Source organism: Pinus tabuliformis, chromosome 5_1 (assembly GCF_031772625.1).
Source record: "Pinus tabuliformis cultivar Carrire ecotype Pingquan chromosome 5_1, CPIR1, whole genome shotgun sequence".
NCBI classification, from domain to species: Eukaryota; Viridiplantae; Streptophyta; class Pinopsida; order Pinales; family Pinaceae; genus Pinus; species Pinus tabuliformis.
The window spans coordinates 971,750,260-971,771,189 of record NC_142305.1 but is presented as its reverse complement, the minus strand read 5'-3'; the positions used below and the strand labels follow the sequence as shown (position 1 = coordinate 971,771,189).

The 20,930-nt window shown below is 40.3% G+C and overlaps 1 protein-coding gene across 4 annotated transcripts in view; it reads left to right on the top strand.

The window, feature by feature from the left end:
- LAZ1 (organic solute transporter ostalpha protein (DUF300)) overlaps window positions 1-20,930 on the top strand; it is a 226,171-nt gene that overhangs the window by 118,938 nt on the left and 86,303 nt on the right. For all 4 annotated transcript variants that reach the window (XM_089433283.1, XM_089433282.1, XM_089433281.1 and 1 more), the window contains one exon: window positions 17,857-17,965. In XM_089433283.1, the coding sequence (XP_089289409.1) occupies window positions 17,857-17,965 (109 nt within the window). The remainder of the gene's footprint in view (window positions 1-17,856; window positions 17,966-20,930) is intronic.

The window sequence follows — 20,930 nt, the reverse complement described above, 5'->3', positions numbered from 1 at the left end:
TCCTATGCCCTGGTTGACATAAGCTCTAGAGTCTGGAGACCCCTCCTAATTTCGTCACAAGACAATGCAAAAATTGGGGATATTACAATGGGCCATAATCTAGGGAAAGTTTTTTACATTCGACAAACCTTCTCCTTCCCCAATTTGTTTCCACAATTGACCTTAGGGTCTATGGGGAATCTATTAGTTTTAGAGAGTATTCTTTCCTAAAATATACAAGCTTCTTTGAGGCTGTAACGTTCTCTTCAATTTTATTGCCGAAGGAAGGACATAGTAGCCTATATAATTCCGGAGGTTAGTCATTTAAAAAGGGGGAATTATTATTTAATATTACTTAGGTAACATTAGATAATAAAAATTAAATTGGGGCAAATGGAAGGAAACTTGCAAATCACTCAAATTTGAATTTAGGAGGGAAAAACCCCAAAGATAATCTATAAAAGGAAGGGAGGAGAGTCATTATGATCATCATGTGTTGTTATTCTTTTTGATTTTGGGCTGAGGCTCTTGGAGGGTTTTAAGACCCCTTTTCTCTGATTGGTTTTGATGGTGAAAGATTGCACCCTAGCTAATCTCTCCACTATTTCTTGCTACAGGATTGAATTTTGGTTGAGTTAACTTTTGAGGCAACGAAGGGTTGAAGCTTACCTAACTATGGCAATGAAGGATTGGTAAGTTACCTTTTAAGGCAATGAAGGCTGTAAACTACTTTTCTGAGGCAGTGAGGGCTGAACTCTATCTTTCTAGGGTATCCAAAGGTTGAAATATAGCTCTCTAAGGTAGCGAGAGAGTGGAACTGATTTTCCTGGGGTAGGTAGGGGCTAATAAGCCATCTTTTTGAAGCAACAACCTAGTTTCCTGAGGTAGCGAAGGCAACAATCTAGATTCTTGAGGTAGGGAAGTCCGGAAATTAAGTTCCTGAGATAGTGAGGGTTGGAGCCCAATTTTTCGAGGCAACGAGGTGGTGAAGGGCAATGACTTAGGTTGGCTAAGGCAACAAAGAGCATTAAGACAACAATGGGGTTAGTTCCTATCCTCCGACAACAGCAACAGGCATAAGGCTGAGTATAGGACAACAAAGGGGCCATGAGTAGGGTTTAAACGGGGTGCGACTAGCTGGAAGATAAGATAGCGAAGGTTATTACTATTGGAGATTGTGTCAAAGCCACATAGAAGGACTGTAGCAAATCAACAAACTTGTGTGGCCTCAATTAACCTAAGGTAGAACAATTTGTGTGCCCAACAGTAATGGAAAATTTCAGTCTGTAAACTTAGATCTAAGTTTGTGTTGTTATCCTTACTGGGGACTATGGATGTTGTGCTGTATAGTATGTCTCTTAGTGGGTTGGTCAATTCGGCCCTAATTTACAGTGGATGCTTGAGGAATCAATTGTTGTTTGAGTACTTCATTTACCATTTGTTCATTTAATAGATCGTCACTGTTATACGATTCAATTATGTCATTTGTTTATCTACCCTAAGGGTAATCTCTTTAAGAGGGTTATTATAGTGGTATCAGAGCTGTGCATTCTACCGGCCTGCGAGCATAGGATTTCTGGATGCTCCTAAAGGATAGGGAAAACGTTACAATAAAGAAAAAGAAGGGTACCAACAACTCAGCCATGGCGGATAAGGAAGAACAACCACTAGAGGTTAGCCCCTTAGACATCTTAAGGGAGCTAGCAAGAGGGAAACAACAGATGGCACAAGGGAAGCAACAAATGGCTCAGTGGTGAAAGATTCCACCCTAGCCAATTTCTCCATTATTTCTTGCTATAGGACTAGGCTCTGGCTGAGTTATAACTTTTTGAGGAAGCGAAGGGTTGAAGCTTGTCTATATGTAGCAATGAAGGGCTGGTAAGTTACCTTTTGAGGTAGTGAAGGCTAGAAACTACTTTTTTGAGGTAGAGAAGGCTGAAGTCTATCTTTCTAGGTCATCCAAAGGCTAGAGTATAGCTCTCTAAGGCAGAGAGAGGTTGGGACCGATTTTCCTGAGCTAACTAGGGGCCGAGAAGCCATCTTTCTGAAGAAGAAACCTAGTTTCCTGAGGTAGCGAAGGCAACAATCTAGATTCCCGAGGCATCGAAGTTCGAAAATTAAGTTCTTGAGACAACGAGGGTTAGAGCCCAATTTTTAAAGGCATCGAAGTGGTGAATGGCAACGACTTAGGGTGGCTAAGACAACGAAGAGCATTGAGACAATGGTGGGGTTAGTTCCTATCATATTTGTTGACCACTATGTGTCAACGACCCATAACAGTACACCCCCTATTTTTTGCAAAAGGGATAGCGCTTGATCGACGTGCCTGTGTCGTTCAACTATCATTATCATCCTAATCATCATGTTATAATGTAAACCCATTCTGCATGTATATGATGTAAATAATCTCAGTAGATCCGTGTCGTGTATGTAATTGCCTAGGTAAACCTACTTTTCTGGTAACGATTTACATTCTAGAAGGTTTTTTGTCTCACCGATCCATTCTCTGATGGTCGGCAGAGTTTTCCTTCAGTTTTACCCCAAAGCCAGAATGGATTTTGTCATTGGGATCTTAGGCGATCGAGTCTATGTAAAAGTAATTTGGGAATAATCCTGACTATTTGGTTAGGTTATTTATTACAAATTGCTTGCTCTGTTGGATTATATGTGTCGCAGAAATGGGTGGTCTGTGAGGGTCTATTACAAATGGGTTTTCCCCCTTATGATGTAAAAAATATGAAAATCATGATGTAAAGTGTTTTGAGGGTTGGAAAAATAATTTATCACCTCATAGGTTAATTAATTAAATTTTATGGCCAAAAAATTAATTAAAATCCTAAGCCAAAAATTTAATTAATTCTAGGTCCTAGGTAAATTTAAATTCTTCATCCTTAAAAGTCAAATTTTAAAAGGTCCCGAGACTAAGGTAAATTAATTATTTTGTTATATTTTAAGCCTTTGGTCTTGGGGGTTAAGTCAAAGTCAAATTTTTGAGGAAATTAACTCAAATTTTTTTATTTTTGAGTTAATTAAAATGCATTTAATTGAAAATTTCGAATTTCCTCAAAAATTAAATATTTCAATGGATGAGATTAAAATAAATTTTAATCCTCATCAACGATTGAGGTTGCTTTGACGAGGATCTTTGAGTCGTGTGCTAAGCGAAGAGCTCTTGTGTAATCTTCTTTTTGAATAATAAATAAAGAATTTGGGGTTAATTTTCACCCATGTTACTCTTCATGGAAATACTATAAGGTGTGTCGTTTTCATGTGTGAACCTTTTTTTAGCCATTGATGATAGCTTTTGAAAGAGTGATTTGAGTACAGGTATCTTGCTCAGTCATTGGGGTTTAAATGATAATTTATCTCTATTTATCTGAATTTTATTATTATTATTTTGCTCTATTTTGATAGCTGAATTGGGTTTTGCAAGAAAGTCTTGATTTTTAGATCCTCAGGCGTTAGGGGATGTTTTCAGTTGGACTAGCCAACTCTCGATCTGTGTTTAATGAAGAGGCCATTTAAATTTAATCCTGGGCTTATCATAAGAATTTTATTGGTGATGCATGAAGGGTTTCAAGCTAAGCACCTCCTTTAAAATCAAACTTCAAGATCTTACCCTCTAGGGCCTAGGTCTGGCTTCAAATCAAACTTCTCTCTCAGATCTGCAACCTGTACCTGAAAACAAAAACACCCAGAACCCAGATATACAAAAAAGAAATAAAGCCCAGGAACCCAAGTTAGAAAACCCACAAAAAAATTACAGATCTATGCACAAAAATGGTAGATCTATTAGAAATTCGAACTAAGTGATCATTATGCAGCAGAGGTCAGTGAGAATCCGGGAGAAGGAATTTCCAGAGAATACTGACAGAGAGGCGGAGAGAACTTGCAGAGAGGCAGCGCAATACCCGGGAAAGGCTGACGCTAGGCCAGTCTCGGGCCACATAGTCCTGACGCAGAGCCAGAAGGGCCATCACAGAGCAGAAAAGCTGTCTGTCACGCAGAATCTAGAACTGCCGGAACTATTGGGAATTGCTAGAATTGCCGGGAACTGCTAGAACAACCGGGAGTGCTGATGCAAAAAGTTTCCTGTCACGCAGAATCCAGAATTGCCGGAACAACTGAAACTGCTAGAACTGCGGGGAATTGCCAGAATAGCCGGGAGAGCTGACGCGGAGGTCAGAGAAGGTGACGCAGGGCTGGCATAGAGCCTGAAAAGTTGACACAGGACCAGCGCAGAAATAGTTGGGGTTAGCTAGTCTTGTGCCGAATCAGTGGGAGTTCTGGCGGGTGAAGTGAGGTAACCGTAAAACTCACTCGGAGTTTCCGCCAGTATTCTCTCTGTAAAGGATTGCTAGATGAGCATTGGGTTTTTCCGAGGACTATTGTGTCCAAAAATAAGTGTGTCCTATGTATCTTGTTTTTTGCTCTAGTTTATGTTTCATGAGATCAAATTTTTTATTAGTGTAGGCTGCAGAAGTAATTTGCTTTAGTATTCAGAAGAACAACTTGATGAATGTAATTTAAAAATCAAGTAAGTGAAGCAGATTCAAATTTGCCGCAATAGGGGTTCCTTAAGAGTGTAGGAATTTTAACACAATGGTGACCCAAATTTTGTCAAAATTGCAATGACTATGGATAAAAATATTGAAGGCGTTCCTATGAAGATATTTTAAAATTGTATGGAACGAAATTTTTGAAAACTGTCAAATAGATCTTGCAAGTTACATGTCGACTTTAACTACAATACAGATTGGCTCCATAAGACATGTTAACCCTTAAGTCAACTGACATGTCCTTTCGTTGCGGCAAACAACTAGAAATACAAGCTTGAGCTCATTTGTTTTAGCCATCCAACTCGGTCAAGGCAATCTTAGAGAAGAGAAGTGAAATAGTGAAGAATAAAAACCAATTTTAGTGGAGTACTTCTGTTTGGAAATTCAAACATGTTTTATACTTGGAAATTTCAGGGCTATCTTGGTTTTATGAAAAGTTTTTTTTTTTTTTTTTTTTTTTTGTTCAGATCCATGAACATAGAAGTTTAGGCCTGAAATTTTCGACCTTAACTGAGGCTCTCCTGCGGCCTTGACTGAGACCCTCGTGCGGCTTGTCTGAAGCTTGACCTGAGGCAAAACTACCTCTGTCTCTTCGGCCCTCTGAAGCTCAGACCTGTGTTGATTAGGACAGACCTCAGTCCCAAGAGAAATTTGGTTTTGTGGAGTAGATTTGGAGCCTGCAATTGGTGTGAGTTCATATCAGAATTGTGAAAGGTGTCTTGTGGACCTATGGAGAAATTATTCTATACTTCGACCTGTATAAATCTCTCATCGTAGAACTAGGCATTGTTCATAAAGAGGGAAGTTTTTTTTGATACAATTTCTTGGAGATTTTGTGACTTGTTTGAGGTAGACATATTGTGAACTTCTGAGGCAACAAAGACTGCATCTAGGAGCCGACACTATCTCAGTTTGGAACAAATTTTTGGTTACTCCTTGATAATCTCTGCAATAGTCCTGTAGTGACTCTTCTTGGAACAAATTCTTGAATACTTATTGACTTGCTTGGGTCAGATTTTGAGTGAATTTGGAGCAAACTTGAAAGGCAATTTTGGACAATATCTTAACCTACTGTGAACCAGTGTTTGAATAATTCCTTGGGGTATTTTGGTAACTAGTTGAAGCAGGCTTAGAAGCATTTTTTCTTGAAACAAACCTAAAGAGTATCTTGAGGACATTTAGTTGGAGCTAGTGTTGTTGAACATCGTGTGAGAATTTCTGAATCTACACATTAGAAATCCTACTGCAATCACTGGTTTATCATCTCCTACTTGTTTTTTGCATTTAACAAGGTATTTAATTACATAAACATCGATGAAAAACACTATTGCAGCGTACACATACATACAGATCATGAATTGAAATAAACTAAGACAATCACAAAAGGGACACTGTTATTTTTGGACAATCGTCCTTGGAAAAAACGCAATTCGGGAAAATCGGTGCAGCATATGGAGGGTTTGTATTATTAGGCAAATTTCTGAATACAACTAGGGTGCCAAATCCGGCTCACCCAACAGAGAATAAACTTGGCAGAAGTACCTCTATTCTAGTACTGGGCAGCGACTACTGCTCCAAGCTCTGCGTTGGAACTACGTCACCTCCTCTAGGAGCTGTGCCACCCTCCTAGTGAGCCTCCCTTGCTTAGAGGTCAATATGCTGAACTGCTGCTTTATCTGCCCCACAAAAAACCCCAACGCTACCTCTAAGGGATTGTGTCAGCCCCTCTAGCTTCTGCGTCACCCTCTCTGGAGCTGCGCTATCTCTCTTGTTGCTGCTCTGCCTCTCTGCTATGTATTCTTGGCCTTAGACTGAAGTCCCTCTGCTGAACTGCTCCTTTCACTGCAACTTAGATCACTTAGCTCGACTTTCTCAATAAACCACGCCCCAGAAAAATTGAACTCTTTGATCAATTCAGTTTATCATCAAGCCTCCTCTTATACTTTTTTTGTTGATGAATCAATGATTGTGATGTAATCTTTAATCACAACGCCTAAGATTAAAACAAGCTTGATCCTCGTCACTTAGAACCTTCTCACCCATATTTTTATTAATACACATTGATATTTTTATTTTCCAAAGTTTAGATTTAGGAACCCTTTAAAAATATTAATTATTTAAAAAAGTCCTCATCCGAGTGGAATTTCTCCAAACGGTTTCTGGGTTCTGGAGATCTTATGTGTTCTAGCCCCTCGACCAAATTTCGAAGCTAGAGCACATCCGATGCTACCCAAAATCAACACTCCCTCTTAGCGAGGAATGTGCTCTAGCAATACTTCCCCATAGAAGCATTACACTGATCCACTGCTTCGGTCCTTTGTGCTGTTGATGCTTGGCCTACTGCCCTTCATCCATTGTACCACTGCTTCTTGTATTGCTGCCTATGACTCTGCCACTGCCACTTATACATCTATACTGCAACTCCCTATCAAAATGTTGCATCATGCTGCCCATAGAACTGCCATTGCTAATTGCTGCACTGCAACTTAGTTGCTGAGAAGTAAGTCACTCAAAACTCACCCAAACTCGTGATGCTGAAGCTACCTTTGCTGCTAATCTGTGCTGGCCCTCTGCTGCTACTGCGCTGCTGAAAACTGCTTTGTGCCTCTCGCACTGCTGCAACATCCATTGCGCTGCCTTAGACTTTGGCACTCTAGCTTTGCCATTGTTGCTCCATCACACCTTGCTCCAACTGACACCTGTCATTAGGCTGCCATCATTAAGGGATCTCGTAGCCGTATGTGATTTAAGAGTTTGGGCACCTCAAGGGTCCTGCCCCCCATGTAGTCCTCTCAACTACAACTCCATGTCACCCCACCTCTTCTCGAGAGGCACATGAGCACTCATGGCACAATCGTCATCCTCGCCTTCCTTGTCCGCTTTCGCTAGAGCATCGTTTGATTCAAAAGCCTCTCCCTTGCCCTTCTGCTGGGGGCACTGAGTGGCATAATGTCCCAGTTTCCCACAGTTGAAGCATCTGACCTTAGTTATGTCCTTCTTCTTTCTCTTTTGCTGCACTTGATGTCCTGACGATGTGAGAGTTGCATCCTCTTCCTCCTCCTTCTTGACCTGGGCTCCCTTTCCGCTACTCCCTATCTTGGTCATCCTCCTGAGCTCTTTGTGTCGAAGATCTACCCACATCTCCTCACAACTGGGGAGAGTCGCTCTGCCCAAGATACTTTGGACAAAAATCTCCTAGTCCTCGGTGACTGCATTTAAGGTAGTGCTGACCATGAACTCAGGATCTGGTGTAGACCCCACATAAGTCAACTAGTCGCAAATCCCTTGTAACCTGAGAAGGAAGGGATCGATTTCCTCTCCCTTCTGCATCTGGTATTGTCTCAGCGGATTTTCTAATAGCATCTTCCATTGGACGAAAGATCTGTGATACAAGGTGGTTAGCGCCTCCCACATCTCCCTTGCTGTGTTCTTCTCAGCAATGTGTGGTACTACATGATCTTTGACCCTATCTAGGATCATGCACCTGGCCTTAACTTGGGCCTCCTTGTACTTCTTCAACGGATTAGCGTTGATCGGTTCAACAAATACCTTCAAGGCATAGTCTGTGATGCGATGTTTGTCTAGGATTGCCAGGATCTTGGCCTTCCAGATGACAAAATTGGATGCTCCATCATCTAGCAAGACTTGGATTTGGATTTCTTTGGCGCAAGAAACCCTCTGAGGAACAAGCTCCTCTAGACTCCCTCTGAGTCTTGATTTCCTTCACGGAAATCATCAGGCCAAATGTCGAATCACTCCTTTCCAATCCTCCTTTGCTGCTGCAACCTGGATCTATATTTCTATGGCTAGAAATATGTCATGGCAGTGACTCCCTCTACCTTGGCTCTGTCTCCATAGACACTGTCCTGCACCAACAAAAACAATGTCCCACCAACTCCTCAAATCGAATCTGCTCTACTCCTCCATCCCCGGCAACTGGCTGATTCGAACCTCTCAAGCTCTGCGCTGGCCCAGAGAGCTGACGCAGTCACTGCGTGGGCTCCTCTCTGGCTCTGCGTCACCCTCTGTAGGCTTGAAATGTTGACATAGATAATGCATGAGCGTTTGCATCACACCTCTGGCTCTGCGTCACCCCTGCAGCTGCTTCTCTGCCTTTGAAATAGCGTTGTCACTCGGGATAGCTGCTTCTCTGCAACAAATTCTCTAGATCTCTCGGCTGGTGTCTTCGTTCTCCTATGATCTGCAAGCCCTGATACCATGTGAGAATTTCTGAATCTACACATAAAAAATCCTACTGCAATCACTGGTTTATCATCTCGTACTTGTTATTTGCGTTTAACAAGTTATTTAATTACATAAACATCGATGAAAAACACTATTCTAGCCTACACATACATATAGATCATGAACTGAAATAAATTGAGACAATCACAGAAGGGACACTGTTATTTTTGGACAATCTTCCTTGGAAAAACCCAGTTCGGGAAAACTGGTACAACATATGGAGGGTTTGTATTATTAAGCAGATTTCTGAATACAACTAGGGTGCCAAATCTAGCTCTCACGACAGAGAATAAGCCTGACAGAAGTACCTCTATCCGGAGACATATATTTTGACAAATCTAGCAACTAGATGATCAAACCCCACATTTGACAATTGTCGTTCCCAGTGCCGGGCAGTGATGGTTTCTTCAAGCTCTGCGCTAGAACTGCATCACCCTCTTAGTGAGCCTCCCTTGCTCAGAAGTTGATATGCTGAACTGTTGCTCTCTCTGCCCCACAGAAAACCCAAGCGGTGCCTCTAAGGGACTGCGTTAGCCCCTCTAACTTCTGCGTCACCCTCTCTGGAGCTGTGTTGTCTCTCCTGTTGCTGCTTTGCCTCTCTGTTATGTATTCTTGGCCTTGGATTGAAGTCCCTCTGCCGAACTGCCACTCTCACTGCAACTCAGATCACTTAGCTCAACTTTCTCAGCATACCACGCCCCAAAAAAATCGAACTCTTTGATAAATTCGGTGTATCTCCAATTGACCCTTAAGCCTCCTCTTATACTTTTCCTATTGATGAATCAATTGCCGTGATCTAATCTCTAATCAACGACTAAGGTTAAAACATTCTTGATCCTCATCACTTAGAACTTTCTCACCCATATTTTTATTAATACACATTAATATTTTTCTTTTCCCAAGTTTAGACTTAGGAACCCATTAAAAATATTAATTATTTTAATAACTCCTCATCTGGTTGGAATTTCTGCAAACGATTTTTGGGTTCTGGAGATCTTATGTGTTCTAGCCCCTCCACCAAATTTCAGAGCTAGAGCACATCCGATGCTACCGAAAATCAACACATCATTTTAGAAGCTGACTTGGAGACATTAGTGGAGACTTCATAATGTATTGATGGAGGTCCTCATGATGTGACCTTGAAGAACATTGTTTGGGTGACATGAAGAGTGGTGGGAACAACTTCTGAGAATCATAAAGTTGTCATTGATCGGCTAAGCGAGGAAAATTATTGAAGGCAAATTTGGAGATATTGTCAAGGCTTGTTACAGAAGTTTTTGGGAGGCCTTGAAGAACCATTCGACCTACATTGAAGAGCTGGACTAGATTGATAGGGTTGGCACCCTAGTATGTAGGTGTCCTAAAAAAGATCAAGTTGGAACCTGTGCTAGAAAAGAGGGTTGGTGCCCTAGAGGATATGCGTCCTCAAGAAGATAGGGTTGGAGCCCTAGAGATTGGAGCCTCGTGAAGTCCAAGTTGGTGCTTGACAAAGTACGGGTTGGAGCCTAGTGATTGAAAGATTGGTGTCTTCATCTAGGGTTGGAGTCTGAAACATTATTGTACTTGATTTATTGTAAAGAAGAGGATTGTAGTCATTATTTCTAATTAATAAAATTATTCTATATTGTTCATTTTGTGTTTAGTTATAAGTGATCTAAATTGGTAAAGTAATAATTGTAAAAGAAACACTGATTCACCCCCCTCTCAGTATTTCCAACAAAACCACCTGGAAAAACAATCTTAAGCTCAGGTGAAAGCAACCATTCATTAGAGACAATAACCATAGATGCATCAAAGTGGACCACACTTAACTGTTAAGGGTATACAAATACTTCAAACTGGGATCACCTTCAAATATTTGATTAGACCAAGTCTTGTAAAAGTGTTCCTTTCCTTTGAAGGGGTGGTTAGGTAATCAACTCTATTTGATGCTTGCAGCCCCTAAGGGAGGTGGCGTTTCCAAGATCAACCCTTCAATCCAAAGGTGTTAATGAGAATAGGTGGCAATGGAGGGGAATGACTTCATGGTACGTACCAAGGTAAGGGGATCAACTAATGGAGGTCCACATCAATTTCTTGCTCATTAGGGTTGGGACATGAAAGGGTTCCTTATGATGAGATGAAGCATCAAGTGATTATGAACCAATGATGGCTAATGAGGGGGGTAGAGTTCATACTAGGCTTTTTTCCACGCACTAATTATGTCTCGGCCATCTTTTACATTTTTAATATTTCCTTTTATTTTGTTGTGGCCATCTTATGCTTTTTCATTCTTTTAGCTGCATCAACCTCTAGGAAAAAGCTTTCTGGCTGTACTCAACCATGTGGATGTGTGAGTGCGAAATCCCAATGAATCAATGACAGTTAACTTGAAGGATGGATGTGGTATTAAGGGAATGCAAAAATGTGTTAAGTATGAAATGGTAATGGACACACTACTTCAATCCAATTGTTCCAAGTAGTGCCCCTCCTATAACCTTAAGGCCTTAGAGGAAGTCCCACTGGACTAGGGATAAAGACTAACGCCCTGGTAATGTGTGAGAACAAATTTACAGTTGAGATCAGTCAATCATCATATCACCCATTTATCCATGCTAAAATGCCCAAAATATTAAGTAAAAGCACTTGATTACAAAATGGTTAAGTACGTGCCTTGTGGTAGCCAACCTTGATTCAAGAGGAATGCTAGATGGTGAGAAGTGCATGATCGGTGCAAATGGCGAAGGAATGTGTATTATCATCATCACTGAGCAAAGTGTAGGGTTGTTGGCTAGTTGGTTGGCCATCCAAGATAGGAGAAAAACTTTTCTCCTATAGGGTTACCCATTTTTGTGGGTAATAGGTCCCATTGTGATTCGATTCTAAGAGCTGTGTGGACTTGGCACAAGAGCATATACCGACCGAGCTAGCACTTGGGGCTAAATATGAGTAGGGTGGGCGGGCGATGTGGTGGGTGGAGTTACAGAGGTGGAGAGTGCCACATTGAATGGAAAATGAGAGGGGGGCATGGTTAGCCAGAGGGATCAAGGTAATGGAAAATTGACGGATACATGGGAGTAGACTCTATTTGGCGAGGACATAGTCAATCACATTGTTCCTGAACTTGATGAAATCTTGGAAGTGAGGGAGGCCATTCCAGAGCAGTAACTCATGGGACTCACCAAGGTACAAAATATTATTGTCGTAAGCTATGGGAGGTCCCAGTGTGTCATTGTAAACTCTATGAAGATGTATTTACACTGGGTGTTTATCTCATGGAGACAAAAACATTCTTGGACTTGTTGTGAAGAGGAATCTAATGAGATTTGGTATAGACATTGAAATCAATAGGAGAATGATTTCTCTTAAATTCGAGCATTGAACTATATGGGAATACAAGGATTGTTAGGTCCTTGTTTAAGTCTTTGTAAAGAGTAAAGCTTGACGAAGTAGCGAGAAATTTAAGAAATGTGATGATGTCTTGAGGAAGTGGGACATGCCATTGATCTAGACCCACTTGAATCTATCAAAGTCATCTAAACTAATTAAGGTAACATCTCTTGAACCCTGAACACCATTAGAGCTTTGAGCCTCTTGTTTATTTATTGATAAACAATTATAACCACGCTAGCTTGGCAAAGTCCTAGTGAGACTCATACATCTTGGTAAAGAAGAGGATATGTGATGGCTAGTGTCTTGACCATCCAAGGTAGGAGAAAAAGTTTTCTCCTATAGGGTTTCCCATTTTGGTGGGTAATAGGTCCCATTGTGATTCAATTCTAAGACCTGTGTGGACTTGGCACAAGAGCATATACCGACTGAGCTAGCACTTGGGGTTAAATATGAGTAGGGTGGGCGGGCGATGTGGTGGGTGGAGTTATAGAGGTGTAGAGTGCCATATTGAATGAAAAATGAGAGGGGGGCATGGTTAGCTAGAGGGATCAAGGTAATGGAAAATTGGCAGATACATGGGAGTAGACTCTATTTGGCGAGGAAATAGTCAATCACATTGTTCCTGAACTTGATGGAATCTTGGAAGTGAGGGAGGCCATTCCAGAGCAGTAACTCATGGGACTCACCAAGGTACAAAATATTCTTGTCGTAAGCTATGGGAGGTCCCAATGTGTCATTGTAAATTCTATGAAGATGTATTTACACTGGGTGTCTATCTCATGGAGACAAAAACATTCTTGGACTTGTTGTGAAGAGGAATCTAATGAGATTTGGTATAGACATTGAAATCACTAGGAGAATGATTTCTCTTAAATTTGAGCATTGAACTATATGGGAATACAAGTCTTGTTAGGTCCTTGTTTAAGTCTTTGTAAAGAGTAGAGCTTGATGAAGTAGCGGGAAATTTATGAAATGTGATGAATATGTCTTGAGGAAGTGGGACATGCCATTGATCTAGACTCACTTGAGTCTATCAAAGTCATCTAAACTAATTAAGGTAACATCTCTTGAACCCTGAACATCGTCAGAGCTTTTAGCCTCTTGTTTATTTATTAATAAATAGTGATAGCCATGATAGCTTGGCAAAGTCCTAGTGAGACTCATACATCTTGGTAAAGAAGAGGATATGTGATGGTTTGAATGCATCGTACAATGAGCTAGAGGAAGACGAGAGAGTTCCATTACAATTCTAACAACCAAATGAAACCCTCAAGACACCACCCACTCCCTAGTGGTGCTATCATTTGGGGATTTTGAATAAGCGCTTTCAGGCATGTGATGGTGGCCCATTTGCTAACTTTTCATAGTGTTGCAACATGTTTCCTGGAGTACCTGAGCTTTGCAACTTGGGACCTTATGAGATCCTTGTCCAAGTAAATCTTGTAGGGAAGTTAGAAGAGCTTTTGCTTAGCCTGAAGCGCCAGAAGTGGAGGAATAAAGTGGAATCAAATTTGAACTTAGCCCTCTTTAGGCCAATATTTGGAAGGTTAAAAGTATCTTGGGAAAAAAGGGTTTGCTTGTGTGGGGTTAGAGAAAGTTAGTAATGATGTGAATATCCTCAACCTCAAGTTTAGCTCATGAGCACTCCTAGTGTGCTCTTTTAAGAATTGGGCTTGCATAACCCCTCTATTGCAATAGGGTTTGGGGGGGATGGGGCTTGTCACTCCCCTGAACTGTCTAGGAATTGAGACACATCTCAGTTTCTTGTTTTAATATTAGCCATTGAGAACAAATATTTTCTTGCTTGTTATTGAGGTCCAAAATTTTTGCATGAAGGAATTGCTTGGTGGCTGGACAATTTATTGCATTTTATTTAGGCCATTAATTTCTTGAGATGGAGATTCTTAGATTCCACTTTTGAGACCTTGTTTGAGAGAGAACCTACCTTTGATTGTAGTTTTAAATTCACCTCTTTGACCTACTCTATTCTTTGCATCAAGCTTCTGAGTTGATATGCCTAAGATTCTGTCTCGTGATCGTGCTCCAAATTTGCAAAATTCTATTTTTGTTGTTGCTAGCCACCATTGCTATGGGCAGTTGGGGTATCCTTAGAGACACCATGGATAGGTAAATTGGGTTGAGGGGGCAAGGTGAGGAAGTGTAAATTGTGCTAAACCCATGGATTGAAGAGATGATGAGCTCATGTGTACTACAAGTAAGGAGAGTGAGGGCATGATGATAGACCGGGGGTCACAGTGATGTGAGAAGGAAAGGAAACAAGGAAATGGAGGGAGAAGATGAGGTGGGGAAGGGAGTAGGAAGGAGAGAAGGGTGAGAATGTCGGGGGAGAAGACATTGAGAAAGGAGTTGCGGGTTTGTCAGGATGGATAGGTGTTAAATTTCTAATACTAGGCAGATTTGTTTTTCTCGTGACAATTTAATTATCCCTAGTTTATCATTTATTTACCCAAATAATAACTGATCATCGAAAAATAAAATCACTCGTATTTTTAACTTCTAGAATAAAAAATATGCAACGAAAATAAACCGGAGAGATCAATCACACCTTGCAAATTAATTAACCCACAAACAATTCTCCATCATTTCGTTATTTGGAAAATATGGTTTTTTGACCCACAAAGATACAAGGAAAAATACAATTTGGAACTTGTAACTCGGCTCCCTCAGAATGAATTCGGCCCATGTAAATCGACTTCAAGGAAATCTGCCTCCAGTTGCAATCGCTTTGAAGAAATCGATCTCCAGCAATCAAATCTGCGCTTTGCCACTAATGTACACCAGAAAAACCCCAACACTCCAGCGACTCGGCCTCCTCCATACAAACACGATCTCCTTTTGGCAATTCAACCTTGTAATCTTCTCCAACTCGACCCTCCTGGATTTGCTCAAACCCATTCGCACTTCTTCCTTCTCTATGCATTGGTCACTAAGCCACTCGCGTTGTAGAGAAAATCGCTCTCTTGTGATGACTCGCTCACACACTTTGTTAATTTTGGGTATGTTCTATGTTTAGAGCGATTTATTTCAATTTTCACAGTTAGCTCAATATATTTTCCAGATTAGCAATCACGCCAACATTAAAGTAAACTGCAGATAGAACATAAACATAAATCGCAGAATACAAGCCAAGACAAGAGGAGACAAGATGTGGCACTAGCCAGGGACAAACCCCAATGTGGGGAAACCCTTGATCAATTCTTCTTAAATGTTCTACAATAGTTCAGAAAAGAGAGAGAGAGATAGTACATTTATAATAGAAGTCAACACCTTGACTTATCTAGATAAGAGCATAGATCATCTCTAAGAAGATGATACGTGAGATCAGTTGAAGACATGCTGCTTCAATTGATTCTCCAAGGTGATTCGTTCACCTATCATTGTTTGTCATCACGCTGTGCCTCACCGTGCTGCACCCATCATCACTATGTTGCATCTCATCATGCTTCACCAATCATGACTGTACCATGTACTTGCTGCCCCAAGCATCATTGCTGTCCCAAGTACTATTGATGCACCATGTACATGCTGCACCTTGCTGTTGCTGCTATCCCATTGTGCCACTGCTGCACAATGTCATTTCTGTCCCATCATAGTTTTGTCCCAACATGCTGCTGTCCCATCATAGTTCTGTCCCAACATGCTGCTGTCCCATCAATCTCATTGCTGTCCCATCATAGTTATGTCCCAACATGCTGCTGTCCCATCATTGTTCTGAAGCTGATCATGTTGCCACACAGCTGTCCCAAGTGGTACGCTGAACCATGTTGACACACAGCATGTCTCATGTGCTTGCAGCACCATGCTTGCCATGCTGTCCATGCTTGCCTTAGCATTCCTTTGTTGTCCCATTTACTATACAACTGTCCCTTACCACTGCTGCCTAGATATATAGGTGTAGCTGCTATCCCTTGCTGCTGTCCCCTTAGCCTTGCCATACCTGCTGGTGTCCCATGTGTCTTAGCCTAGCTGTCCCATTTATTAGCATTGCTGTCCTGAGCATGTTTGAGTCCTCAAACTCTCATGCTGTCCCTGTTTTGAGGGTCACCTACAACCCACCTTTTCAGCTGTATTAGGTCTGCATCTAGGGCACCGTAGGTTAGCGTTAGGGCTCCCTTTAGACTAGGTTAGGGCTGCCTTTAGACAACGTTTAGGGCTGCCCTTTAGACAACGTTTAGGGCTGCCCTTTAGACAATGTTTAGGGCTGCTCTTAGACTGCGTTTAGGGTTGCCTTTTGGACAGCGTTAGGGCCTCTCTTAGACTGCTTCTAGTGCTGCCTTTTGACAACTTTTAGGGCCGCCCTTTAGACTACGTTTAGGGCTTCTCTTAGACTGCATTTAGGGCTGCCTTTTGGCAGCGTTTAGGGCCTCTCTTAGACGTGATAAGATTCCTCCAAGACTGCAACTAGGGCATACTTCCTTGACAACGTTTTTGACTTCTTCTTTGACAACGTCTAGGGCTAGGGCATCTCCTCTAGGGCAACTCCCTTAGTCTTCTTTCCTCCAACGTCTAGGGCTTCCACTCCTAGATTTCTCTTCCACTAAAACCCAAGACAAGTGGAGAGAAATCAAGATAGAAGTGTGTGTGAGAAATGACTCTCAAGTCATCTCCTTTTATACTAAAACGTTGAGCATATGTGGGGTTTATTTGGTTGCTGGCCGACCTTGACTAATTGTCTTATAACACAAATAAATTCATAACTCCATGAATACTTATCGGAATCGGATGGTTTTTAGATCAATCCCACACCTCTCGATGAGAGGGATCCAAGAAAAATATCAGCTGCCATAAATAAGATGACCCACATGGAGTTTGGCCCTAGTTGCCAATTTTAACACACTTGTCCTCTTCATTGTGCTTCACCTCGATTGCTAGCCTCCATTTATAATCTTCATTGTGTCCAAATCCCTAACCCCAGTTTTCCCTCTAGATACATCTTGAATCTTCCTTCTAGAAACATCTTGAAGATCAAAGGTTGAGATTGTTTCTAAGTCACTTAAATAATTAAATTATTTATTCTTAGAAGATAACCCAATAGTCCACAATAATTAATTCTCTTTAGTTATTGTACTTTTCCCAAGTTAAACTTAGGAAAGAAAACATAAATCACTAGAAGAGGCAAATAATGTCTTCCACATACTAAGACACCAAGGAATTGTAGAAGACCTTTTGATACTACTCACATCAACAATAGGGAGTCACAACCATGGGAGGATGGGCTATGGATCTATAGGAGGGGTCATGAAAACCTCGGTATGAGAGGAGGGCATCATCATAATACCTATGTCCTTTTAGGTTTCCTAGTGTGACCAACTTGAAACAATGAAATTGCCAAAAACAATCATGATATCACAAAGAAATCATGAAGCCTGTGTTCAACTCAAGCGGTTGACTTTTCTCGAAAGGTTGTACAGGGAGTTTAATGTTGCTTCCTAGACAAAATTAGTATTTGACATATAACTTATGTAGGATAAAAGTTCACAAAAAACATGGGGTTTAAGTCTTTATCATTTTGTTATTATGTCTACAACATGTTTTGTTCTTTTATATTGAAGTGGTGGATGGAAAGTGCTTGGTATTGTCATTGAAAAATGTTGAGCACCTCTATTAGATGTCGTCATAATGGCAAGTTTTAACAAATGTATTTTTCTTTTTAATTAAATCGATTTTGTCTTTGCTGCAGTTTATCTCATTAGTGAAACCTGCAATTGATGTTGATGTCGAAATCCTGCGGGACTGCTACGAATCTTTTGCCATGTATTGTTTTGGAAGATATCTCATAGCTTGCTTGGGTATGTATACTATTCATATTAATTGACAACCATAAATTTAATTTTAGTTAACTGAAATTTACTTTTTGCTTGCAATCCTTTTGCCATGTTTTGTTTTGGAAGATATGTCATTGCTTGCTTGGGTATATACACTATTGATATCAAATGACAATCATAAATTTAATTTTAGTTAACCAAAATTTACTTTTTGCTTGCAATCTCCATAACTAAGAACTGTATTTGGCTTTTCCCATCTATTATTCCTTTTATACTTATTGTTTAAGTTATTTTTTGTGTTAGTTAATGTCTTGTGACAGCTTGTGTGTAATCAATAACTAAAGGAATTTAAGCTTTATGGCAATAAAATAAGAGTTGTTTGATATCCATTGAGAAGGTGTAAATCAGTTGTGGAAGTAGAATTTGTTTTACAGATTGGTACAATTTATTGCCCATTTCTTGAGCAAGGAAAATCACTTTTACTCATATTGTAGGTTGAGACAGTGATTGACTAAGAGGACAACTACTTCAAGCTTTGAGTAGTGTTGTTTTATTTGAAAAACAATAAGTACAATTTTTGCTAGATGATAACAATCAAAGTTGACAAATGCTTGTGGGAAAATATATGGTTCCTATGCTTTGTAGGTCTAATGTGAATTTTTCTCCCCTTGCAACATTTGGCTACTATTGCTATTGGTAGGATCTAGGCCAAATCATTCTTTGTGGAGTGAAGGGCTTTGGAGATTCCATTTATGACATAAAATGTAAAAACCCTAACATGAGTGATGTGGAAAATATGAACCAATATCATTGGCCGTAACCTAGAAGAACGAGAGACTAGGGTTGGCCTAGGTGGAAGTTAATGCATTCTAGTTTGATGCTAATAATTTTCACTCTGCGTTTTTATGTTGTCTAGGTGAGCCTAAAATTCTCCCCCATGGAACCTAGTTGAATATATGTTTTGTGTTGAAAATAGTGTAGTTTTCACTTTTGGTCACGATCGACCTTATATTGTACCATTATTATATTTTATAGGTTTGGCTAAGGTTAACCTTGCACATGTAGGTGCAAAACCTATTAGTGAAGTGCCCTACCTATTGAATTGCGTACAAATAATTGACTCATTTGTGTTGCATCGTTTAAGTGATTCTTTCATTTTTAATAAGGTGATCATAGGTTGAATTGGATTAGACCACTTTTGACTGTATGCTTGTTTCCTTGCTCCACCTTGGTGGTTATCACTTGCCCCTAATCTATTGTGACCTTCCTTGAGGCGTTTCTTTCATTGTATAGGAGGGGCGCAAATCGCAGGCTCTAATTGATGTTGCATGTCCATGGTAATCCATACTTAATGCCTTCCATCTTTCCCATAAATCCACATCCAATCTTTTTGTTGATTGCTATCTGTCACCAATATTGGTTCCTTGTTTTTCTCATCCTTGAGTAGGTACATGGAAACTTTTGCGTAAGAGGTTGATGCAACAAAGTGAAAAGAAAGAGCATAAGCCATATGTTAAAATGCAAAAGATTGGCAGTGATAAATGAAAGTGCATGAATAGAAGCCTAGCTTGAGCTCTACCCTCATTAGCCCTCTCTTAGTTTTTGGTCAATGCATGAGTTATCTAAATAAAATAAAATTTGAATATTCCAATCTTGATGAGCAAGGGAATGCTTCTTCTTTAAGGGGTAAATGATGAATCATTGAAAGCTTGTAACCTAAGCTATATATGTAGTGATTAAAAAAAGTGCACAAGAGGGGTGATAAAAATAGGCCAAGGAAAGGGGTAACTCAAGTCCCACGATTGCTCCCTCCTTGCATAATAGTGCTCAAGGATATTGTGAATTTCATAGGTGCTACAAGACAATGGCATCCTCCATAAAGTAAACCCCACATCATGTCATTAATAATTTGCACTTCCTAATTCATGGTTTGGCCTAGGAGCTATTCCTCTCCTTAGGGTTGGAATCTCCTAATAGGGCATTGTGATGACCCTTCCATACGTAAGCAATGTAACTTGTTTACAAGACACAAGCTATGAAGACATTTGAAGATAATGCGCATGTAAAGTCCCTTGGTTCCTTAATAGTAAATATGGCCCATTCCGATACTTTTAAAGTTTATGCACCTATGATGTTGATCTCACTTGATTTCATGAGTGTGTTGCTAGATCTTGTTCCTAAGTACAACTTCAATTCCTTGAGGGATTGCTTGATGTTTCTGTAGCACTTCAGAGAGGACGTCCTGTTGAGAAATCCTTAGGGCAACTAATTAAAATGGTTTCTCTTAATTTGAGAGGTGCTTGTGATGTTCTTTTACTTACTTAATTGGATTCTTCTTTTGCTTATTATTATTATGTACTTTATCATCAAACAACTACCAAAAACATGAAGATTGTCAAAGACAAATGGACACCAAATGTAGGCACTTAGCCAGGGCAAAAATCCTCTCTTAAGGGAAAACCCAAAGCTTCTTTTCTTCTTCAAGAATCAAATCAAATGAGACAACCAAGACTTCTAGACCACCACTAGACCTTCATCCATCAAGTCAACTATTCTAGGCAAGATTCTTCATGATCAACTCAAATTACATACTTCAAAAAGGTCTATGCTATTTTCTTCGTATGCTTCATGAATCTTCACATGTGTGGACTATTGCAAGAGGAATTTCGGTCTTCGTTCATCCTTGATTGGACTCTCTTTCATCTACAAACGAAATGTCCCTACTTCTATTCCTTTTTTGCTCTTCTTTTTGCCTTAGAATTGCAGATCGAATATGTTACATGTATGCTCCTCTCAATAGGCCGAATGCACTTGTATATATATATATCCTATTTGTGTGAGGACAAGCCCCTTCAATGAGGCTGACTAGTAGAAGATGGAGTCAACTTGATGGATGGAGGCTTATTATACATTTTGACACAAAAACATATTTTCTTCTTTGACATAAGGAGCCCAAGAAGGGTCTTTTTACATAATGACTATGACTATG